Genomic DNA, 24,616 nt, shown 5'->3' with positions numbered 1-24,616 from the left:
CAGGAGAACCAGAAGACCTCGGAGAAACCCCGCCCCAGCGCCCCTCTGTCCACCACAAATCCCACTTGATCAGACTCGGTGGGAAGCCAGCGACTAACCGCTTGAGCTATGGCGCGGCCAACTTGTTTTAAGTACTTTAAACCATCTCTAACTGTGATCAGTAGGGAGAAAGTGTAGTATGAGTTGGTGAAAAATCCTAATTGTAGAACTTAACCGTATGTAAACATTTTCGAGACGTATTTCGTCTTAAAAACGGAAAAAATTATTTTTTTTATCATTACATAGATACTGTATGTGTATTTTGGTAGTTATAGTATCATTCGACGGTAAATAAGAAATTATGTCATTAAATTATTGTTGCGGGAAATTTCCGTCGTGCGTAAATAAAAGACAGCGGCCCTAATTACAAAGGGTCCGACTGAGTGAAGTTTTACTGTACATGAATAAACTTTAATATAACACACGCAGTCACAGGAGCAAGAAACAACACAAAGCACAATAATACACGATAGTGAAAGAGTGCTCCAACAGAAAAGGATAGATGTGACTCGCGTAGTGAGATACGACGTAGGGAAGAAAAAAAATCCTGAACAATTTTAATATTTTTAACATTTAACATTTATCAGTATATATGATAAATATATATTTTAGTTATTTTTATATGAAGACAAGGCATGCAATGAACTAGTTTAGCGTAAATTGAATAAGCACCTGAAGATGGCACTTTTGTGCCGAAACGTGTAGTGCGAATGAGAGGAGGAGATAGATGAGTGTATGCACTGGAAGACGGTTGAAATAAATCATGGACTTTAATTTCTTAATTTAATTGTTAATCTGGGGGCACGCGGTGGCGTAGTTGGTTGAGGCACTATGCTACAAGTCGGAAGGTTCTATTGTCGATGAGACCATTGGATTTTTCAATTGACTTAACCCTTCCAGCCGCACTGTGGCCCTCGGGTCGTCTCAGATTCTAACAGAAATGAGTACCAAGAATCTTCCTAGGGGATAAAAGGCCTGCCGGCGCGTAAGGCTGACAACATTACCGGAATCTGCGAGTCGATTGTCTAGAAAATGTGGGAGCCTCGACGTCTCACAATCCTATGAGCCTCCACGCCTTATGTCAGGGGTAGCTTTGCCTTTCTTACCTTCAAGTGTTTTTCCTTCTTTTAAATTTTGGTTAGTGCTTACTGTAATAGTGACAAGGCATGAAAGTATTTCCCCACTCGAAGGAAGGCACAGCAGATTCTTCTGTATTGGGCAGTGGTTACTGAGTAATGGTTGTTAATGTGGAAAACAAGGATAAACATCTGTTGTTTATCTTGCGTGAAATGTGGCCTCATATCCGACCTATATCATAAAGGCCACATAGCCGTAATATTATTAGTTCGTACGTTCAGAATCCTCCCCAGTTGAGCCCCGCCCATGAGGGATCTCTCAGGTGCTTCAACACCCCAGATCTCTGTAACTAAAATATGTTTGTGGCTTATGCCTCCAGGTAGGATCTGTGACCATGGTGACCTCTGCCGGCCTCACCAATCTATGCAGGTTTATTTCAAACTGTTATTCTGGACTATCCAACGTCCGAGTTTATTAAAATCCCTTACGTTTTGAAAATTGCTTTCATTTCCGTCTTCATGTCAACAATATACGAAAGAAAACAGACTCTATTCGACCTCGGGGGTAAAGCTTTCGGGGCGTGTGGCTGATCACTCGTTTCCATCTAATGCCGAGGTTAAGAATGCGTGGAGCTATACCTCCACTCCATATGTGTAAATGGCTTGGTGCTTAATTAAACAGTGGAATTACTTTACATTGCCTTTGATTTGGAGCACGAGGTAGCGTAGTTGGTTGAGTCATTATGTTATGGGCCGGAAGGTCACGGGTTGGACTCCCGATGAGGTCATTGGATTTTTCAATTGACCTAAACCTTCCAGCCGCACTATGGCCCTGGGGTCGACTGAGCCTCTAACAGAAATGATTACCAGGAATCTTCCTGGGGAGTAAAGCGCGGCCGGCGCGTAAGGCTGACAACCTCGCCACCATCTGTGACCAGATTGTTTAGAAAAAGTGGGATCCTCGACGTCTCACAACCCTATGGACTTCCACGGCATGTTACATTGATAGCTCAATCGGTAAAGCTGGACTAGGTTACGGGCTGGACGACCGAGGAGTCAGGGTTCGATTCCCGGCAGAGAAAATATTTTTTCCTTTTTTTTTTTTTTGTACACGTCCAGACTGACTCTATGGCCCACGCAGTTTGCTATACAACCGAGTACCAGGGGCTATTTCCCCTGACTTAAAGGCGCAAGGGCGTAAAGCTGAACACTCACTTCCATCTAGTGCGTAGGTTAAGAATGGTGGATGTATACCTTCACTCCCCCATACGTTCTGGCGTGGTGCTTAATTAAGTAAGGCCGAGAATAACTTTACCATCGATCTTGTTAAGTAGTCGTGTCTGTTCTGAAATTGGAGGTATGAGTTCCTTTCTTTCAGCTTCGGGGCCCCATGTGGCAGATCAGCAATTGCTCTCTCTGATTGATTCATAATCAGAAATTAATTATCTGTGTTACTTCTTGTAGGGTGATTCGCCTTTTGGCAAGTCTGAAGCTTATATCAAATTGGAGCAGCTTGGAGAGGGATCCTACGCAACTGTTTTCAAAGGTTATAGCAAGTAAGTACACAAAATATATTCCATTTTCCTGGAATTTCTGGATACATTTAAATTCTTGTTTTCTTTTACTGACCTGGATCTAAGAAAAAAAATAGATTGGGTTGGTATAGACTGGATTGATCTGGCTGGGGATGGGAAACAGAGGTGGGCTCTTCTTAACATTGAAGTTCTGTAAAATGTTGGGAAAATCTTGAGTTACTGAGCAACTGGTAGATTCTTTACAAAGGACACAGTGGAGGACAGTAGAATCCAAATGCACTAAGTTTAATTAAAAGCTCTCTCTATTGTGGACTTTAACACCTTTTCATGCTGTGAAAATTTATATATAACTTTGAAATTGATTCTTCTTCCTTTTGTATTTTGATCTTCTGGGTTGTGGCATCCTGTAGATTATTACTATCAGAGACTGCTTTAGAATAGTCCTGACCACTGCTTGAAGACAGTACAGTGCCCACCAAATAAAATTTAAGTAACATTTTAAAGTGAACCAGATATCGCTTCTGTTAGGAAAATATTCTCCCATATTTCTATTGTAAGATTATATACAATGATCCTGAAATAAATTATTTCATTCTGTAAGCAACTCAAACACTTGGCTGAAAAAAGATTAAAACGTGTCAGTGGTAAATACAAAAGTGAGGGCCAGGAAAAGGGTAAACACTAACACTGTTGTCAGTGTATGGCACAGAAAGACAGATTGTGCAAGATGTAGACCAAACATGAACACATGTCTAAGGTAAACATGGCACAGTGCAACTGGTGAGGAACAGTTTATGGGTTGAAAATAAAACGCACATCAGAGAACAGAAACTACTATTCCTTTCTGAGAAATGTAGAGTTGATTGAGACAGTAGTGTAAATCAGAGTAGGTAAAACCAAAAAGTCTTTATCTTGAAGGAAATAGTGTTTTCCACAATTATAGAATCAGTAATATAATGCAGACTGAACATGCAACAGTTCCCATCTGTAACTGTGTTCTCCGCAGATAATCCTGTCCTTTATCCACCCTTATATATCAAAGACCTTGAGGGACATTCTGAAATCAGTGTTTCACTGAATATACATTCAGTGTACTTGAAATTTCTTTAAACTTAGCTTGATAAGACAGGCCTCAACATAACAGTCTAGAGAAACTTTCTTTCTAAGCAGTGATTGACACTGACATAACAACTGGAACATTGCTGTTCATCTTGTAAATTTTAGGCGTCCCATCTTTAACTATATTTTCGTTTGATGACCTTACCCTTATCCACTTATGCTGATGTAATGGTACTCTGTAATTGTTATAGTTTTGTGTGTTGATATTCATCATAAAGTACAGAATACATCCACATCATGTTGAAGGCTTAAGTAAACTCAGTAATCTGAAGAGAGGTCCTGTATACTGTATATAAAGTTACAGACATGAAGGAGCCAGCCCTTTGCAGGAAATGGAATCTTCGCCTTCTGTACTTACTTACTTACTTACTTACTTACTCATGGAGGTGAGCCCTTCTGGAGGAGCCGCCAATTCTACAGCTACTCAAGAAAATTCCAGCATTTTATGGAATCCGAAGGTTCATTACCGTGTTCACAAGAGCCCTCCACTGGCCCCTGTCCTGAGTCAGATCAATCCAATCAATACCATCACATCCTATCTCTCTAAGAACCATTTTAATATTGTCTGCCCACCTACGCCTTGGTCTTCCCAGTGGACTCTTTCCTTCTGGCTTTCCCACCAATATCCTATACGCATTCCTCGTCTCCCCCATTCGTGCTACATGCCCTGCCCACCTCATCCTCCTCGACTTGATCATTCTAATTATACTGGGACAAGAGTGCAAGTTATGAAGCTCCTCATTATGCAGTTTTCTCCAGCTTCCTGTCACTTCATCTCTCTTCGGTCCAAATATTTTCCTCAACAGCCTGTTCTCAAACACCCTCAGCCTATGTTCCTCCCTTAATGTCAGAGACCAAGTTTCAAACCCATACAGAACCACAGGCAAAATTATAGTTTTGTATATTCTAATTTTTATGTTTTTTGACAGCAGACAAGAATGACTGCCTTCTGTATGCAAGAAATATTCTAAATATTGTATTTAAGTGTCATAATTTGAGTGCTGTTGTTATTTCACAGTAATATCTGTTTTTACAAGATAATGTAAGAAGTGAATGAATTGTGATCTTTATTTTAAATGGAACTGGAGTGTAGACAGTATGAACTTGCACTGTTTCAGTCTCATTTCAGGTTCTTTTGTGTTTCCGTATCAATTCTTTAAAGAACACGTGTGTATATAATTTTATTTGAAATCGGACATAACCAAATGTTGTCAGTAAGTCTGAAATTTACAATAGAGAATGTGTAGATCATTTGCAGGTTATGTATTTGTGTATGTAAGGACTGAAATATTGATTATGTATTGTAATTTTATAGCTTAACTAACCAAGTGGTGGCCTTAAAGGAGATAAGACTTCAGGAGGAGGAAGGTGCCCCCTTCACTGCCATTCGTGAAGCCTCACTGCTCAAAGAATTAAAGCATGCCAACATCGTCACTTTGCATGACATTGTACACACGCGAGAAACGCTCACCTTCGTCTTTGAATATGTGGTAAGTCTTATTTAGCATAACCTTTATTGGCCATATGTTGCTTTATTGTGACAGTGGTGCATATTTATATCTGCATCCCAAAGTTGAAATCTATACGCCAACCCTGTAGTGTAGGGAGATTTGAATCCCCCTCATCTATTGTTGCATTTGACTGCTGCATTATTAAGAATCTGCTGCCTAGCAACGGGAACGTGTTCACTGAGTCTTTGCCCAGAAACAGCCATGGTATATCCGCCCATCTTATGGTCGTTGCATAGCAATGACTCCACACGCTACAATACAAACAGAAATTTTTTGGTTTTAATTTTTATTCTGTCATGAAGGATCTAGGGTAGCTCAGTCAGTATAGCAATGGGCTACAGGCTGGATGGCTTGGGTTTGATTCCTGCCAGGGGCAAGATTTTTCTCTTCTTTACAGCTTCCTGACCGGTTCTGGGGCCCACCCTGCTTCCTCTCCAAGGGCTATCTGGGGCTCTTGCCCCACAAATAAAGCAGTTGTGACGTGCAGCCACCACTCACCTCCATTTACTGTCAAGGTCAAGAATAGTGGAGCTATACGTCCACTGCCCCATGTGTCTTCATTTAAGCATGGGGATTGTACCTTTAGCTGAAGGGCAGTCAGTAAAAATAGGCTTAAATGGCCTTAAACGCAAGTTTGTAAGTAAACTTTCTGGGTGTACCCTCTTGGAAAGGACCCTTGGAGCACCCATGTTCCCAGGGGATGAAGTTAAATGTAGGTTAGGAGTTATCAGAATATATTTCAAACCTCTAGCTGGTGAAATGTTTCAAAGACTTTTCCAAAAAAAAATGCTAGCTTGCTCCATGCTTCTCACCAGTCTCTTCCTTGGATTAACCTTCATCCCTGGAAATGGCAGTGATATGTTTTTCTGAAACGTCAGTCGACTTTCAGTGGACTACACAGCATTATATCCCACAAGATAGTACTCTTCTTAGCCACTGCTGTGAGAACCTCAAATCCTACAACATTATAGGTACTCAGTCCTTTTCGCACAGCCTGATGCTACAGGCTATGTATGCATTCCATTTGTTTGTTCCTTGTTCTTTGTGTTACAGATGGTAATACTATTATATTGTAGCACCCTGTTGCACTTTTCACTTAGTGTTGATTAGTTTTTACAGTCTCGTGTGCAACACTATGTTTTATAAAATGTATTAAAAGTTATTCACTTTAAATGTTTAAAAGGCAATCCCTACATGTTTCGACCAATGTGATCAACATCAGCTGTTAAAATTCTGGAACAAGACGTGCAGCACAGCACACAGCAGTAGGGAACACAACCCACCAGGTCAGACAAGCATGCGCATTCAGAGGACAACAACAGGACAGCAGTTTCCTCATAAAAAATTTTAACACCTTATGATGATCGCATTGGTTGAAACATGTAGTGATGAACTTTTTTTTAAACTACTAACTATTTGTCGCATGTGAGACTGTAAAAAACTAATTGACATTAAATGATAATACTGTGAAGGAGTACATGTTACCTTTGTTGCAGCACACTGACCTCTCGCAATACATGGAGAAGCACAGCGGGGGTTTGGAGCATCGAAATGTGAGGCTTTTCCTGTTCCAACTCCTCCGAGGCCTAGCATATTGTCACCGGCGGAGAGTCCTGCACAGGGACGTGAAACCACAAAACCTGCTCATCAGTGAGATGGGAGAACTCAAACTCGCAGATTTTGGTACTCAGATTTAAGTCTGCTCTAAGCTTTAGGTTTGGGGACAGACAGTAATAAAGAGCCGTTAACAGGCAGAGCTGGAAATTCAGTTGTCATGTAAAGCTATACCTGGATGTACAAAAAGAAATTCATTCTTGACCTTTGTAATGTGTCATTGCATGCTTGCTTATCTTTTATTATGTAAAGAGAGAGTGTTTGTGGTGATGATGATGATAATAATAATAATACATTATTTAGTACAGTTTGGTATAAAATAATCTTCCAGTTTGAGTTCCTTTGCAGTTCTCTGTTTCTCAACTGTTCAGCACACAAATACCATGTTAGTTCAAAAGTGTAGTGATACAAGCGAGGTGCTGTTCAAGTCTTGTGAACAAGGGACAATAAGTGACAATAATCACAGGGTTTGGATTGGTTCACATTTCTCTGTACATCTGGTCTCATTATCAGTAGCTATAATATGTGATACTTGAGTGTCTCACAATGATGACTATGAAGATAACTGTCTTTTTTCATGTAGATTCTAAAAGATATGTAATACTCAGAATTACTGGGTTTTTGGACTTTGCATAAATTTCTACCTACTTTTCTATCCCAGTTCCATTCATGTGCATGCTATATCACAGTTTTTATTGCATAATTTCTTGTTATTTCCCCCCAAATTAGCCAGGTTTCAGGTACTTAAATAGCTGTAGTGAATCTGACAGGGGTTGATTGAGGTTAGCTCTTTCTAAAGGACCCAACAGAGTAGATGTATTCCCCCCGCCTCACCAGAGGAAGAAAACAGATCCAGTATCCAAAACGTTGTGTTTTCTAGTTTCTAGAATACCAGGTGATGGACAAAGTCCAAAAACCCAGTAATTCTGAATATCATTTGTCATGCAATCCCATAGATATGCAACAGTGTTTTGGAAGAACCTGCCGCATCATGGGGCACGAGACTAAGCTGTGTAGGAAGGAACAGTCACTGGTATAGGGAAGGGCTAGGGATAAGATTGGGAAGGGTGTAAAATGAAATCCTGTCACACCGAAAAGGGCTCTTGTAGGCAGGAAGAGGTTAAAGTGAACCTGTGAAAGCACACCCATTGGTTCATCCTTAGCATCCGTAACTGTCCCTTATTCTTCTGCAGTGAGTATGGAGACAGCAGGTTGCTCTGAAACGTTGTTCACTATCTGCCAGACTAGACAGAGGAGTCGCATTGCAGAAGAGGGTAGACGGTAATTTTCAGTGACAGTAATGGATTCAGACAGAATAAACAACACCTTGCCGTAGCTTTACATTTGTCTGTTCCGCATACCCAACATCTCTGAATCTTTCACTACCTTCTCGGTAGTTTTGCTACTTTGACTTCAGCGCCACTTCTGTTTCTTTAACAGGCCTTGCAAGAGCGAAGTCAGTACCTTCACATACGTACTCGCATGAAGTGGTGACATTGTGGTATCGCCCGCCAGATGTTCTTCTGGGGAGCACCGAATACTCAACGTCTCTAGACATGTGGGGTGTAGGCTGTATTTTTGTTGAAATGATCACCGGAGTGCCCACATTTCCAGGTGTTCGTGATACATACGATCAGCTCGACAAAATATTTAAGGTAACTATTATAATGTGACAGACTGTGAGTTGCAGGAACAAGTAGATTGAACCCATTAGCTGCAATCACTGACTTCTGTATATGAATTTAATTTCAGGTAACATTTACAAGACAGTATACCAATGAATTAAAATCTGGGGAGAATGTAACATAGAAATAATAAAGTACAGAGGTAAATGTTATGGTATTCAAAGTAAATAACCAGTAAGAACCAAAATTTGTCTCAACAAGAAACAAACTGAACAAGTCAGCATGGTTAGATACCTGGGGAACAGTGAAAATATTAAGTAACTAAATTATTTGGCCTGAAATTACGTGATTTGACTGTAGCCACATTATTGCATTGATCAGAGTGCCTGCCCCTAACTAAACAACAGGAGAGTCAAATTGAGGCAGCTGAAATGAGGCTCTTAAGGGCTGTTGGAGATTATAGGAAAACAGACCATATGAGGAACTACAGTCAGAAAAAGAAGGTAAAGCTGTCCCTGTAACGGGCCGTGGAGGCCCATGGGGTTTTGAGACATCGAGACTCCCACATTTTCTAGGCAGTCGGCTCACAGATGGCGGTGAGGTTGTCAGCCTTAAACTCCAGCTACCCTTTACCCCCCCAGGAAGATTCCTGGTACTCATTTCTGTTAGAGGCTGAGTTCAACCCAGGGCCATAGTGCGGCTGGAAGGATTAGGTCAATTTAAAAATCCAGTGACCTCATCTTGAATTGACCCCACAACCTTCCAGCTTGTAACATAGTGCCTCAACCAACTACGCTACCACATGCCCCATTATACTATAAAAATAAAAATTGTTTCAACTGTCTTAAAAGAACTAAATATATTTAACATCCTAGACAGAATAGTAGAATGTCAGTTGAACTGGTTACTTCCATCACCTGGAAAGGAAGGACAAAGGCAGGTTTTCTGAGGAATTTTTGACAGGGTGAAGATGAGGATCATGCCATCACATGGAGTGCTGATATATAATGTATATGCAGATTCTAGGTACGCCAACAGAAGAAACATGGCCTGGAGTCTCACAGCTACCGGTCTACAAACCACGCAAACTTCGTTTCTACCGAGGACAGAAACTGGGCTTGGCATTCCCTCGCCTCTATGACATCATGGAGGGAGAAAATATGGCCTCAGCGTTACTTCAAGTAAGTAGAAACAGAAGTGAGTTTTCAGACTTTATCCATTGTCCTGGTTTTTAAGATAACTAAGAAAAACACGACGTTTCGGAAACTGGATCTGTTTCCGTCTTTAGGTGAGGGAAAACACTTATTCTGTTGGGTCCCTTAGAAAGAGCTAGCCTCAATCACTGGACAATCGATGTCACAAAACACAAAGAATATAAACACCTGAGACCAGGCTAAGTCCATGAGAGCTAATAAGAAAAATATACATAACAAATTGTTCCAAACACATACAAGCGTGGAACCAGGATAGATAGAGCCAGTTGTCCAGTGATTGAGGCTAGCTCTTATCTAAGGGACCCAACAGAGCAGGTGTCTTCCCTCACCTGAGGACGGAAACAGATCCAGTTTCCGAAACGTTGTGTTTTTTCTTAGTTATCTTAAAAAAAAATAGGACGATGGATAAAGTCCGAAAACCGAATATCTCTGTGTGTTATACACCATCGTCAGAATCCTATAGTAACTAGAAGTGGGTTTGTTTGTTGACACACCCAGAATCTGAAGACTCGTTAAGTATGCAGCAATAACACGTTGGAAGTGACAGGCTGTGTCCATGTTCTGCCCTGAAGATGACATCTGCAATGTTGTTGCCTGTCTACAAAACCACATGGAACTGTAACTTCGTTGGGCTTGTTATAGACCACTCCCAACAAAACTCCCTAGTTTTAAATCATGATCACTCTTCCACTCCTACTAACACACATTTTGAAAAAATTTTTGCTCAGAGTTTTATCATTTTCTGCTTTTAACGTTCCACTCCATTTTACTGGGTATTCATTTTCTTTTAGCTGAATGCAGATGACAGAATAGGAGCTGACGAGGCATTGCACCACCGCTACTTCTCTCCTCTGCCACGTAAACTCTACGAATTACCAGACGGTAAGTTTCAATCTGTGATTATGTCAATATTATGCTGGCAGTTGGCCGCTGTCTTTGGTGTGTTTGATGCACAGAACATATGGAAACTGGATCCGTTTCTGACATCAGGTGTAAGTGAGGAAATGTTCTTTATGCAGTTGGGCTGTTTAGTCTTGATCACTACAGCCAACACTTTTAAATTCTTTGATTGTCCAATGATCAAGACTAACCCTTTTTAAGAGGCCCAGCTGGGTTGGAAAATTTTCCCCCTTACAGCTCATAGAAACAGGTATAATTTCAAAAACCTTTTTTAGGTTTTTGTATCAGATGTACTCATAACAGCAGAGAATGTATAACATAATACTCATGGCCGCGCCATAGCTCAAGCGGTTAGTCACTGGCTTCCCACTGCGGTGGCCCAGGTTCGATCCCGGGTCTGGTCAAGTGGGATTTGTGGTGAACAAAGTGGCGTTGGGGCAGATTTTCTCCGAGTACTTCGGTTTCCCCTGTCAATCTTCATTTCACCAATTGCTCCACAATCACACTCACCTATCATCTGGGGCTGGAAGAATAAGCCAGAAGTGGCTGCAGTACAAGGGACTTAGTCCCACCCCACCAGCAATAAAAAGAACATAATTCTCATATAATAAACCAGCCCCTGTCACAGACCTTTATAGATTTAAGTATTTTACATGTTTCTGTTATTGTCTACTTAACTTATTTTCTGAATACAGGAAATTCAGAAGTTTCAATAACAATCAAGAATACGAAAGTAACGTGGTCTTTCAGAATTGGTTTCTAAATAACTTGGCCATGGTGTCACACCACGTGCAAATGGTAAAAAATATCGGTGTTTTCGAAGAACTTGGTTCCTGTTTCTTCACTGACAATTGTGAAAATGGAAGCAAAGTGTCCTTCTACAGCGAACATGATTGTACAATGAACATGAACTGCTATGAAAGCCTCAGGTCTCATACAGTTGGCTGTAGTGTTCATACAGGGATGAATCAAGCTATTGAACAGTGTAAGTGAAATGAAGTAACTTACTATGTAAGATTTGAGGCTCTCACGGCAGTGACTATGAAGAAAGCAGTCTTCTGGGATTTGACACCGTGTATATGTGGTGTTAACCGAGTTTCGGAGGAACGTATCGCCTCCATCTTCAGGATAGAAGAAAAAATATAAGAAATCTGCAAGCTAAGAGACCGTGAGAACTGGTAAAAGCAGNCTCTTCGCTTGCAGATTTCTTATATTTTTTCTTCTACCCTGAAGATGGAGGCGATACGTTCCTCCGAAACGTCGGTTAACACCACATATACACGGTGCCAAATCCCAGAAGACTGCTTTCTTCAAGTAACTTACTGCTTCTATATTTCTAACAAACTAAGTAACAAATATTGTGGCATGTAGACACATTAAGCAAATGTACAAGAGCCATTGCTGAGTAGTGGCGTCACAAACACACATGCGCCCATGGTAACGATTGAACTCAAACAATGAGGAGCAGTGTTTTCTGTGTGGTCTGTGCCGAGATGTTACAAGCAGGACAAGTTGTGAGCTGCAGTTAGTGTGTTGGTATGAGATGACCACCAGCCCATGAGTTAGTCAGCAGGAGCAAGAGCCAGTTGTGTTATATTCGCCTGCTAGTAAGCATGTTAGCAGAGGACATTGTTAGGATCTGTTACCAGGAAATGATTAGTGAAGACACAGAAGACTTTATATGTGCTGCAGGTACAGTGATCTTAATAAAGTGTGTAAACCAATGAGACTGTTATAGTTGCTTGTAGTTACAAGTTATATGTTCAATAGTGTTCAATAAATCCAGTGGATGGATAAGTTGTGGTAATTGCCAAACTACACATCATATGATTGAAGAGAGTAATGTTCTCTTTTGAAAATGTTGATAAGGCATTGTGAATCAGTGTGAAGCCTTAACTTTTAACAGTAAAGGCATCAATCAGAGTTGCACCTCCTTTCTCCAATACTTATTTCATTTGTATGTTGACTTTCTCAGATAGTGTTTTTTGTTTTTGATTTTTGTTCACAGAGACATCTATCTTCAGTGTTGAAGGTGTGTTCTTGTACCCAGAGGGTCGGCCATGTGCTGTCAAGACTTGAAAATTTCCAATAGATATAGCATGTTTGTTACAACTATACAGGAACGAAGCCCTGCAACTGTTGGATGATTCACATCAACCACCCTGTTTGATCAGCGGTGTTGTTCATGATAAAGAATATCCACTCATCTTGTTGGAAAATAGCAGCTCAGGGACAATCATTACAATTTTACCATCGGGACTGGAACAGGGGTTTTTATGGGGGGGGGGATTTTGCGTTTATTTTGACCAACACTTACCACTCGCCACCCGCTTTTGCTCACGCTGAAACTTACTATGACATGACTCACATTCGTGTTGAAACCTTTATTTATTTGATAAAGGGGCAGTGGCGGAATGCGATAAAGGAAAGCCAAAGTTAGACGTATTTTGGAATGTTTTATGCAAGGTCCAAAGGTGTATCATATGCAGAACTGATGAATCCACGATTCTGAGCCGTGTGCGATATCTGGATTGTCTTTCAGGTTGCGATATTTTTTTGTGTGCTAGAAACTACAGAAGTGATGTGACAAGAGTGTATGGAAAATTATCATTGAAGTAGGAGAAAGAATGAAAACATAATTAGTTGAAATAATAATAATTTTAACCAAAAAGTAATATCTAGCGGTGCATTAGAAAATCAAATTTAAATCATGGCTTTCATTGAGAAGAAAGAAAGAAATGTCCTTTTGCCATAATAAACTTTGCATTGCTCTGCATACTTATTCATTCCTTCCAGAGTGCTCAATTAATTAGTCACAGTTGAAGCTGCATTAGTGAGCTGACTGATTTATTTCATAATGTAAGCCATGTTGTTATGCTAAGGTTCTCTCTTTAGCTCTCTGTAACATTGATTTTATTTTGTTGTACCTTCTGGTTTTTTTTAAAAGCTGTACATTAGTTAATTATTTTATTTAATTCGTTTCTTTGTAGTTAAATTTTGAGGTGTTCAAGTAAATCTTTATTTCATGTGGTCTGCCCCCTGATGTCTACAGGAGCAGACAGCAAATCCAGAGGAATGAAACCTCTGAATTCATGTTCCCAGAGACGAGAGAAAAGCGGCCAGTAGATGGATTGTTAATATCCTGCTATGTACGTATCTCATGAAAAGGAACATTTGCTGTTCAGTTACTCATCCTTTGTTCAAGGGGATGTTGTAATTCCTCTGTTTGTTTTGTTATTTTTTATTAAATTTAGATGCATTTTTCTACACATTGACAGTGTCTACGCTCCGAAAATTTGGCACACATGCAGCCGATAGTTCTCTGTATTTCATAACTTTTGTTTACAACGATTTACTTGCAGAAACATTTTCAAATATTTTCAGAAGGCCATATTTAAAATGGACCTGTAGAAAAAATACTGAACATACAAGTTTTTATGTATTCATAATGACTATTTCTCAGATTATGATCTGCTATGTTGCAGCACCACATGCTGGCATTTAAACCCGTACTAGTTGTACACTGCAGCAGTGCTTAGATGTCGCTGTACCACATGTTTCTCACATCATTCTTTCATTATTATATATTTTAGAAACCACTGAAGTGAAGTTTATTAAATTTTCAGGAGGTGTTACAAAAGTATAAGCTTTCATGCAGCATAATATATCACTCATTTCCATGACACACATTGTACTAAGCAGCTGGGTTGGAGGTAGCAAAACATTCCCTGTAGCTCCTGTGAAATCAGTCATCCAGAAGAAACAACCGTGGTAGTAAAAACTACAGTCTTTGCAAATATAATGTTTTAGTTTTTTTTAATGCTAGTGGGGTGGGACTAAGTCCCTTGTACTGCAGCCACTTCTGGCCTATTTTACCTGCCCCAGATGATAGGTGAGGGTGATTGTGGAGCAATTGGTGGAATGAAGATTGGCAGGGGAAACTGAAGTACTCTGAGAAAACCTGCCCCAGCGTCACTTTGTCCACCACAAATCCCACTTGCCCAGACCCGGGATCTAACCCAGGCTGCCGCGGTGGGAAGCCAGCGACTAACTGCTTGACCTATGGCGCGGTCTAATATTTTAGTTATTTTCATTCCCCACTGAGAGATAACACAACAATGACAATTTTTCTGTCAGCTTGCAGTTGGTGAGGATGTACTCGGGCCACTGCTAATAGGGTATCTCAGAGAGGCTTTTGAATACATCCTCAAGATACTGACTGTTGTGAGGTTAATCACGTTTTGATCGATATGACTCTGACTGGGTTCTATCTCCTCTGTCCCCCCATTGGTTTCAGTGGCTACCGTCCTTCCCATCTGCCTGTATCACCCCTCAACCAGTTCCCCATCTTGCACATTTCAAGTGTTAAGATGAAGGTAGCATCTGTTCCTCCAGAAATCAGTGTCCACCTACAAGACTGCATGGTGTCACAGTCCAGAAGACCATAAGTAAAAAAAGGTAAAGTTGTCCCTGTGCTTAACTAATCAATCACTATGCCATGAAGGTGTATAAAGGAGTGGATGTATAGATCCACATTTTCTTTGCCCCAGAACTAGTTGGAGGTGAGTGGTCAGCTTCACGCCCCTGCTGCTTTACCCCCCGGGGAAAGAGCCCCCAGTTTCCATTGGATAGGAGGCTGGGTGGGCCCCACAGTCAGTCTGAATGATGTGGAGAAGAGAAAATTCTTATCCCTACTGGAACTTGAATTCTGACCCCTCAGTCATTCAAACCACAGCCAGTTGCTATACCGACTACACTAGCCCATCTCCTGTGAAGACCATAACTGTTAAAAATATGTTTATAAGTAAATCATTGTAAAGAAAGGAGTTAACAGATACAGGAATCCTCAACTACATGTGTGTCAAATTAAATAATTGTAGAGCCTATGGTTGCTTAGAAAAATGCATCAAAATTGATAAAAATAACGTTTCACAGCTAAATTGTACAGTCTCCCCTTAATCGGCTCATTTCTCGCTGTATATTCTGCCTTACAGAAAACGTTTTTGTTGCTTGACGCTACGTCTTCTTCATTCAGCTTAATGACTGCACATAAATGTTGTTGCATTTTGTTGACTGTTAGCGATAGGGTGACCATACATATTTTTGTACACTAAAACAGGCATTGCGTAGTTACTGACTCCATGCAGAAGTTGTGGATGGTACAGTAGTAGAAACACTTAATGCTCTAGAAATTTAATCATGAACAGTGCATCCATATGTAATTTAACTCTGGAATTTTTAAATTAATGGTTCCAGATTATTATCAGTTACAAGCCAATTAATTCCAATAAACTGATAAGATTTGTAGTTCAACTAAGGTCAGTTTAGTTTTGTTTACCTAATTTTTCCTTCTGATATCAAGAATAGTCTTCCAAAAGTATAGTAGTATATAATGATGCCCCACGTACCCTACTACAAACCCATGACACACATTAGAAATACTGTGTAATCTGAAATTGTTTATATGAGATCCAAATTAATCCATATGAAATTGTGTATCATATGCATATTAATTATTTTGTGGTTTAGTTTCCTTCGATACAAAGCTTATGGGGCATTGTATAATTAGAATGGATTCTTTATTAAAATTCATCATATAATAATAAACATTTAAATGGGTAAATCTCTTAGTTATGTTATTTTGGGAACTACATAAAGAAACAGAACTGGATAATATTGAAACGAGGAGCAGTCAGTTGTATTTCATTACTTCATTTAGCTGTGTAGGCTGTGCCGTAACTCAGGTGGTCAGATGCCGGCTTTTCAGAGCATCAGAAAAAAAAAATAATATCACACAAGTGAAATGTGAGATCCGTGGTGGATGAAGTGGCAGTGACAGGTGTTTCTGTCAGTTTCTTCAGTTTTCCCCTGCAAAACATTGTTCCACCATTGCTCCATGTTCATCTATCACTGCCTCCTGAGGTGTGCAACAGCCCTAACCAGGCAGCACATTATCATATCCTTGGTCTGTAATCTGGAAATTCATCTCTGTCCCAGTATTTGGCTGGTTACAGAGCGAGAAAGATTTTTTTATCTAAATATATCATGCTGAAGTATGAAGCTTTAGTACAATGAAATCAGTGAGATTATCTCACTGCAGGAAATTGATCTCTTCCTTGTGTAGAGTTAGGAAATAAGATTATATGTCCTTAGCCATTCTTAACTTGCTGGAAACAGTTTGTTCCTTCAAACAGCGCATTCCAATTCGACTCCTCAAGTTTTGAGTTGCAGGTATACTTGGAAAACATTTGAAATGTTTGAGATTAGCTTATTACATGTGTGAAGAATTGAAAATGTGAGTGTTTATGAAAGCATTTGTTAGAGTCGGCTGAATATTTGAGTCTCTTACCCTTTCCATGCCACGTCCCGACTAGATTGGCTCAGGGTACTTCCGTTTAAACTGCCACCACCAAAGAGATCAGCTTCTTGCTGGTCAATCAGTGTTAGCATTTATGTTAGTAGATGGCATCAAGTGTGACATACTGAGGAAAGCATGGGATTTCATATATGTTGAAGAAAGCAGTCTTCTGGGATTTGGCACCATGTATATGTGGTGCCAAATCGCAGAAGACTGCTTTCTTCATAGTCACCTCCGTGAAAGCCTCAAATCTTACATATATGTTGTTTGAAGCTGTATTGAAGAGAGTACTGTAGGGTCTTTCTTTGCAGACGCATTTAGCTCCAAGAAGCCCAGAATTTCTAGCTGGTAGTTCTGTGGCAGGGCTTGGCAGTCAAAGGGTCAGATTTTTAATTGAGATTGTAGCTCTTGCATGGTAAAGGGTGAGGACTGTCACTAGAATTCTGTAATAGCGACATCCTCTGAATTCTAGTTAATGCAATATTTGATCTGTTTTAGTAACACTAGAAGCAGTAACGATGGAAACAGTATATAGGGTCACCCTGTAATGTAGTGTTCAGGTTGAATATCCAAAATCGTATTTTTGAAGTATGAAGGAGAACTTAAATATTTCCATATTTGTATTCTGCATTTCATTTCTTGTCCAATGTGCCAAAACTTTCCCTTTTTCTTTTTTTTTTAACTTATTATTTTCACTTGCATTTAGTGGTGTTGCATTTGAACTGTGATTTCAACAGTAAATACATGTTGGTTTGTGACAATCCACTTTTCTGATACTATATTTGAGGATTTATGATGATTTGTAATGTGAGAATGGATGGCATTTCAGATGTATTGTGTGATCAGTGTAACACTACAGCGAGTGGTGTTTTGTTTTTGTCTGTTCCAAACTATGCAACTGAACCCCCCATTATAAATCTTAAGTAGCAAATAAGAGTCAAGTCACTTATTTTAATTTTGTCACTCCAGTAATGTGTATGTCTCATTTTTTCTTCTTTTTCCTTTTTGGGTGAGCTGAATTTTTCTAGTGTTAAGAAATTGTAAGTATAAGATAGAGTAAACCAGGAGAGAAAGAACAAAAAATGAGAGAAATGAGAATTTAAAGATAAATTAATAAATAACAGAATAAGATGGTATGACATATTGGAAGAATGAAAGATGAAAAAATACCAAAGAAAGTTATGAAGATGTTAGGAAGGATGTCACAGAGGAAGGTAGGAAATTGAGGACAAGGAGGTTGGGAAGGCAGAGGTGATGGAGAGGTTCAGTTTTTAAATTATCCAACTAGAAGTGTAAACATCAAAGGTTGAAGAACGTATGAGAAATAGAATGTAAAATTTAAAACAATTTAGATTTTGTACAGATGTATACCGTTAATTTTTTTAGCAAAAATAAAGATTCAACTACCGAAATGTCTTCTTGAAAACGCTCGCTTCAGGGCCATCATGTTCAGTACTGCAGGTTGTGTTTGCAGGAAGCCACTGAACAGTACAATCCATCCTTCTGTCAAGTATTACATCTGTCTTTGTTTTTGATATAAGTATTTATTTCTCTTTCAGAATAATGTTGTGACACTATTAAAACATTATTAGACTATTTTCAATTATAATGGGAACAAGAGTCTACATACAGGAGCTTTCATGGAAAAAATTTGACTTTTTTCTGTGACTGTTGCATTCAGGTGGATGTACCCTTAGAGATGTTTTAGACAAAATTTACATTACATTACATATGGTTTGCTGTTATCAGTGTATGTTCTGAGTTTAATGCACCCAAATTCTGAAAGGAAAGGCCTGCAGAATCTATGGAATAATTAATTAGTGCAGTGCAGTAAACAACTATCAGCACATTAATCATTTTTTGAAATTGTTCATCGAAATCTGTATTTTACAGACCCCTGAAAATTCTGCTACCACTACCCCTATATTGAACTTTAAATGTCATGAAAGTCGCCATCATTTCAAAATTGCATCTGTGATAAGTAAAATAATGCAAAAACCGATACCAAATTATCACACACAATTCTAATAGTGAATGATGTGCTAATGGATTTGCCATCAACACCAGACATCGGAACACTCAATCTGGATTTATGTACATTGGTACAGAACTGCATAGTGTAGAGTTTTGCAGAGGAATTTCCAAGGGAAAGCATGCATATTATACTCTAGGAATTTATTTCACGTTATTTAGATATTAACATTTGAAAGGAACTAAAAAATGAACATTCCATGTCAACAAACATACTTCTGATATAAGATGTAAGGTTCTCACAGTGACAGATACAAGATTACATCTTCTGGGATGCAGTGCTGTGTAGCTTTGTAGAATTGTACCAACATTTCAGAGGAACCTACTGCCACCATATTTAGGGTACAAAAATAATTCTTCCACCCTGAATATGGAGGCAACAGGTTCTACCGAAATGTTGGTACCTGTCTGTCAAGCTACCCAACATTCCATCCCAGAAAATGATCTTCAAAATTCTTATTGTACTGTTAACTTTTGTCAGCCTTGCGTTCAGGCACACATTCACAATTCAGTATCACACACTCTCGGTACAAACACCATTAAGCCTTCATTAACATCTCGCCACCAGGGTCATAGTAGCAGGGTTTTAATTGCCCTAATTCTGCATGATGGATTAATGCAGTATACTTCCAGTTATCCATCTGTGGAACGTGCAGAGCAGCTGTTGAGTTTGCTCAGTCCATCTGAATGCATAAAAAATCTCAGGAACTGCAGGACAGATTTTCGTGAAATTTGATATTTGAGAATTTTATGAAGAATTGTAGATTTCTCTTTATTTTCATTTAGATTGGACAATTTTAACAGCAACTTGAATACTTACGTGTATTTCTGCTTGTAACTTTCTGAATTTTGTCAGATCAAAAAATGTTTCAAGGAGTATTTGTAAATAAGAATTAAGTACACTTTCTTTCTGTAAGTCTTATGGTTTTTGATGTTATTTAAATCAGACATTACACGTACATTTCCAAATTTCTATGTGTGGCGATCACTGTTATATCATGATCACACCCAAAACTTGGATTATCTGTTTTTCTTTCTATTATTGTTGCATTTTCCCACATTCATTGAGGTGGATAATTGGATGTGTACCGTATTGCAGGAGTGTTGGTTAGTATGCATATTGCTGTATATACTGACAGTTTGATTAATAAATTACAATTAATACACTAGGCCTGTTACTGATACATGAAAATGATGTGTGTAATAACTGTTGCATTGTTTGTCTGAATTGTTCAGTTGCATATTTGGAAATGACAGTGTTACAAATGCCTGTTGTTTGTTAAGAAAGATTGTAAATTGCCTAAGAAGATACTAATCACTTGTCCCATTTTGCACCGACCCCATCCTGAAAGTTTCGTCCAAACTTACAACACTGTAGAAGGGACTGATAAGGGAACTGTTATATGGATATCAATACTTCGTCAAGAAACAATCGAGAAATGTCTAGCACAATCGTTAATCTTCTTGCTTATACTGATTAAACAGAGCTCCCGTTGTTTGTACGAATATTCTGCACTTAGGTTTGAAACATCAATGATATGTGAGGATTATCAATTATAATGTGTTTATAAAAATATTAAAAATGTACATAGTCAATGGTTGTTTATATTGCTAAAAATAAGATTGAATAATTAATAAATGTCTCTTTGTAATACCAAAATACCCAATCCAGGAACCTTCAGAAATAAAATCCCAAACTCATTCCTGTCAGGCGTGCAGTCCAAACCTACTGGGGCATGACCTGCAAGATTTATGTCCAAAGGGCGTTTCTGCACCTTGAGGTTTGCTTCATTGTTCAGATTTGCAGTAATGACAAAATTTCTGGTATATCTAACCCCTTGGAACAGCACCATTTTTGAGAAGCCAGTAATTGTGTAGCCACTGAAGAAATTTCTAGTATTTTACGGAACCAGAAGTTTAATTACCATGTTCATAAGAACACACCACTGGTTTCTATCCTGAGCCACATGATTCCAGTTCAAATCCATCCTGTTTCTGTAAGATCTGTTTAAATATTGCCCTCCCATCTATTGCCAGGTCCTCATGGGCTCTTCCTCTTGGGTTCTCATACCAAAACCTTGTATACACTCCATGCCATGTGTGCTGCATACCTTTCCTGTCTCATCCTCCATGATTTGATATACTAACACTAATGGCTCTACAGCCCAGTTTGGGCCCTGGCCACTTCCAAGACTTTTTTCATTCCCTTCTGTTCAGCACCCTTCAATTTAGGTCATTGTCCAGTGAGGCATTTGGCTATTGTCTTGTTTAGAATTTTGACTTTATTTCCTCTTTTTATTATCCTGTTTAGGGATTTTTTTTTACTAAGTAAAGAAAGAATGCCTTGTGTTGTGGTCATGTCTCTACTATCTGTTTGTGATCAGTAAGGTAAAAAAAGGTAAAGTTTTGCCTGTGTTTGCTTAATTAGGCACCATGCCATACAGACATACGATGGAGTTGAGCGGTCAGCTTCATGCCTCGGTCGCTTTACTCCCAGGAAAAGAGTCCTCCAGTACCTATTACATAGGAGGTTGGGTGAGCCCCAGAAGTGGTCTGGATGAAACGGAGAAGAGAAAAATCTCTTACCCTTGCCGGCAGTTGGAACTCAGCCACCAGCACATCATTATACTGACTGAAGTATCATGGTTCCACATTGTGAGAATCATTAGTACACTCTGCGGGCAAAATACAGAGATTTTTAAGTAGGTGGTGCATATAGTAACCACTGTACGATGGGGTACCCAAAAGAAACTGAACTAATTTTTTTTGTGGGCAAAGCTTTTGTAGTACCGTGTTTTGCCGCTATGAGCGCAAAGAGCTAACATTCCTGAGTCGATAAGCCGACTACCCTTGCTTCAGAAGGCAAGGACTAGTTTCGGCAGAGTTTATAGTGACAACTGTTTTGTGTGATTGTCGTTTTTGCAATGGCCCGAACACATGAAAATGTTGACAAATCATCAAGGAAGATCGACGACGGACCATTGAAGAAATTGTGGAGCTGTCGGGAGTGACTTGGAGCTCAGTTCAGCGAATTTTGACAGAAGATTTGTGAATGAAAAGGGTGGCTGCGAAATTCGTGCCACGACTGCTGACTGCTGAACAAAAACAAGGTCGCGTGGAAGCATGCTGTGCTTTGAAAGAAGAGCCCCGAAATGATCAAAACTTTTTTTCAGCGTTTTGCTGATGTTGCTGAGGTGAAGGAAAAAAACGACGGAGGCACTGTCAAGCATCTCAAAAGATGATTTTAGACAATGTTTTGAAAAATGGAATAAAAGACTAGACAAGTGTATTAGTGTAAGTGGAGAGTACTTTGAAGGGGATTGAAGGTTTGTGCTTAAAATTTGAATAAATAAGTTTAAAAAAAATAAGTTCGGTTTCTTTTGGGTACCCCCTCGTATTTGAAGGTTTAAGACAGCAATCTTTTCTCTAGAATTTGAGACTGGGCTGTGCACTTGGTTTGTGAGGAAGTAAAAGAGGGGGAGGAAGCAAGGAAATGTGGAGCATACAGTGGTGCCAAATGTAGCAGTGTGGAATGTTTGTATTCAAGGAATCCAATTTTGTTCCTTCTATTCCTGGGGGTAAAGGGTGGCCCGCACGTAAGGCTGACAACTGCCATCTATGGGCCAACTATCTAGAAAATGTGGGAATCTCAACATCTTGCAACCCTATGGGCCTCCATGGCCTGTTACAGGGATAGCTTTACTTTACTTTAATGTTTTTGCAAAAAAAAAAATTCAACTCTGCTGTCATTTCTAGTGAAAAGCGCTACAGGCACATGTTCCTGCATTTGTAACTGTAAGTTGTCCATTCAAACGCCAAGCTAGACCCAGTGTGTCTATGTACACAGGGCTACTATACACATATGTTAATCAGATGCAATACAGGTTTTATTAAAATTGTCAGTAGCAATTTATATACTTAGGTGTTTTGGTTCATTGACAGGAAACCATTATAACTAACTTAAGTACATTGCAGCCTTGAGTTCAGTACATGAGCTTGTAAACTTTATTGGACAGAGGTAGAAAATAAAAATAAAACTTAACTTGAGATCACGAACTGATTTACATAAAACAAAACTTTCTTAAGTACAGTTTCAATGTCATTCACTATATACAGGGCTGGCTAATTAAACGGTCCCCTGCGACACCACATTTTACAACTTCTGCTGTTTGAGTAAGTGTTAGTTGAGAATTAATTTGAATTTGAGACTCGAAGAGATGCAGACGTTTCAGAGGAACGCCATCAAAGATTAGGCCCCTCAAGAACCAGGAGAGAAGCAGGTGGTGAACTGAGCTTGGCTTGCTCTAAGACCATGAAGATGGAGACGATATATTCCTCCGAAACGTCAGGCTGTCTCCGAACTAGATGGCGTTACAACCCAGAAAACCATACCATTCTGTTAACTGTTCCTGTTCTCTTGTTCATGTTGTATTCATTAATTGCCGCCAGTAATCTGAACAGGTTATGCAACAATGTAAGCATAAATGTAAACTGTAATTCTGTAATCTCGAGATGGCAGCACCGTCGCGATTGTTGTGACATCCTGCTCTTCTTTTCTCCTTATTTTTTAGTCTGTCGGCAAAGCGACAGGCTAGGAGCTGGACGTTTGGGGTTCAATTCCCGGCAGGGCAAGGGATCGTTCTCTTCTCCACAGCGTTCAGACCGGTTCTGGGGCCTGTCCAGCCTATCCAATGACCACCGCGAACTCCTTCGCGTGTGAAGTTGGCCACTCACCTCAATCTAGTACAGGGGACAAGAATGGTGGAGCTGTACATCCACTCCTCCATACATCTTCATAGCGTGGTGCTAAATTAATTAAGCACAGGAACAAATTTACCTATTACCTTTAAAAAATACAACATCAGTGGTGGTTTTTGTACCATTATCCGGAAATTTCATCTTCTGTGACAAAGTTTTTGAAAAACTTTTTAACATTTTTTTTAACAAGGGGAGCAGCTTGGTCTAGCCGCAACGCTCTAGAGACACGGAACAGTTCGAATCTCACCTAGGATACAGGCTATCCTGATCAAGGTTTTTCGTTGTTGTACTCAGTCCCGGGATATTACCTGGATTAGGCCACGACCTCTTCCTTCCAAATAATTTGTCAGTTCATTATTTACCCATCCTCTCAGTAGGCAACACTATGTAATCTAGGTATTAGTGAAGCTAAAGCTATCCCTGTAACAGGCCGTGGAGGCCGATAGGGTTGTGAGACGTCGAGGCTCCCACACTTTCCAGACAATCGGCCCGTGAGGTCGTCAGTCTTACGCGCCGGCCGGCCTTTGCCCCCAAGAAGATTCCTGGTACTCATTTCTGTTAGAGGCTGAGTCGACCCCAGGGCCATAGTGCGGCTGGAATGATAGGTCAACTGGAAAACCCAATGACCTCATCGGCAATCGAACCCTCGACCTTCGGCTTGTATCATAGTGCCTCAACCAACTACGCCACCGCGTGCTCCATCTATTTATATTGGTACCTACATAAAAATAAAGCCACAGCAGGATGTGAAAACCAATTAGTATATAAGCCGTTATATTAGAGGGCGTTAGTACATGTCACACTTGAAATGATTACACATCCTAGCTGACGCACAG

At 39.7% G+C, this 24,616-nt stretch overlaps 1 protein-coding gene across 4 annotated transcripts in view; it reads left to right on the top strand.

Annotated features, from left to right (window-relative positions):
• LOC111872432 (cyclin-dependent kinase 14) overlaps nucleotides 1-14,480 on the top strand; it is a 266,395-nt gene extending 251,915 nt beyond the window's left edge. For all 4 annotated transcript variants that reach the window (XM_023866349.2, XM_023866350.2, XM_023866347.2 and 1 more), the window contains 7 exons: nucleotides 2,580-2,671; nucleotides 5,085-5,259; nucleotides 6,777-6,963; nucleotides 8,335-8,549; nucleotides 9,539-9,700; nucleotides 10,525-10,615; nucleotides 12,642-14,480. In XM_023866349.2, the coding sequence (XP_023722117.1) occupies nucleotides 2,580-2,671; nucleotides 5,085-5,259; nucleotides 6,777-6,963; nucleotides 8,335-8,549; nucleotides 9,539-9,700; nucleotides 10,525-10,615; nucleotides 12,642-12,712 (993 nt within the window). In that variant the 3' untranslated portion in view covers nucleotides 12,713-14,480. The remainder of the gene's footprint in view (nucleotides 1-2,579; nucleotides 2,672-5,084; nucleotides 5,260-6,776; nucleotides 6,964-8,334; nucleotides 8,550-9,538; nucleotides 9,701-10,524; nucleotides 10,616-12,641) is intronic.
• Nucleotides 14,481-24,616: the final 10,136 nt, after the last annotated feature.

The sequence above is a fragment of the Cryptotermes secundus genome, unplaced genomic scaffold (assembly GCF_002891405.2).
Source record: "Cryptotermes secundus unplaced genomic scaffold, Csec_1.0 scaffold247, whole genome shotgun sequence".
Taxonomy (NCBI): Eukaryota; Metazoa; Arthropoda; class Insecta; order Blattodea; family Kalotermitidae; genus Cryptotermes; species Cryptotermes secundus.
The sequence above is the reverse complement of the archived record's forward strand: the minus strand, read 5'-3'. Positions and strand labels throughout refer to the sequence as shown.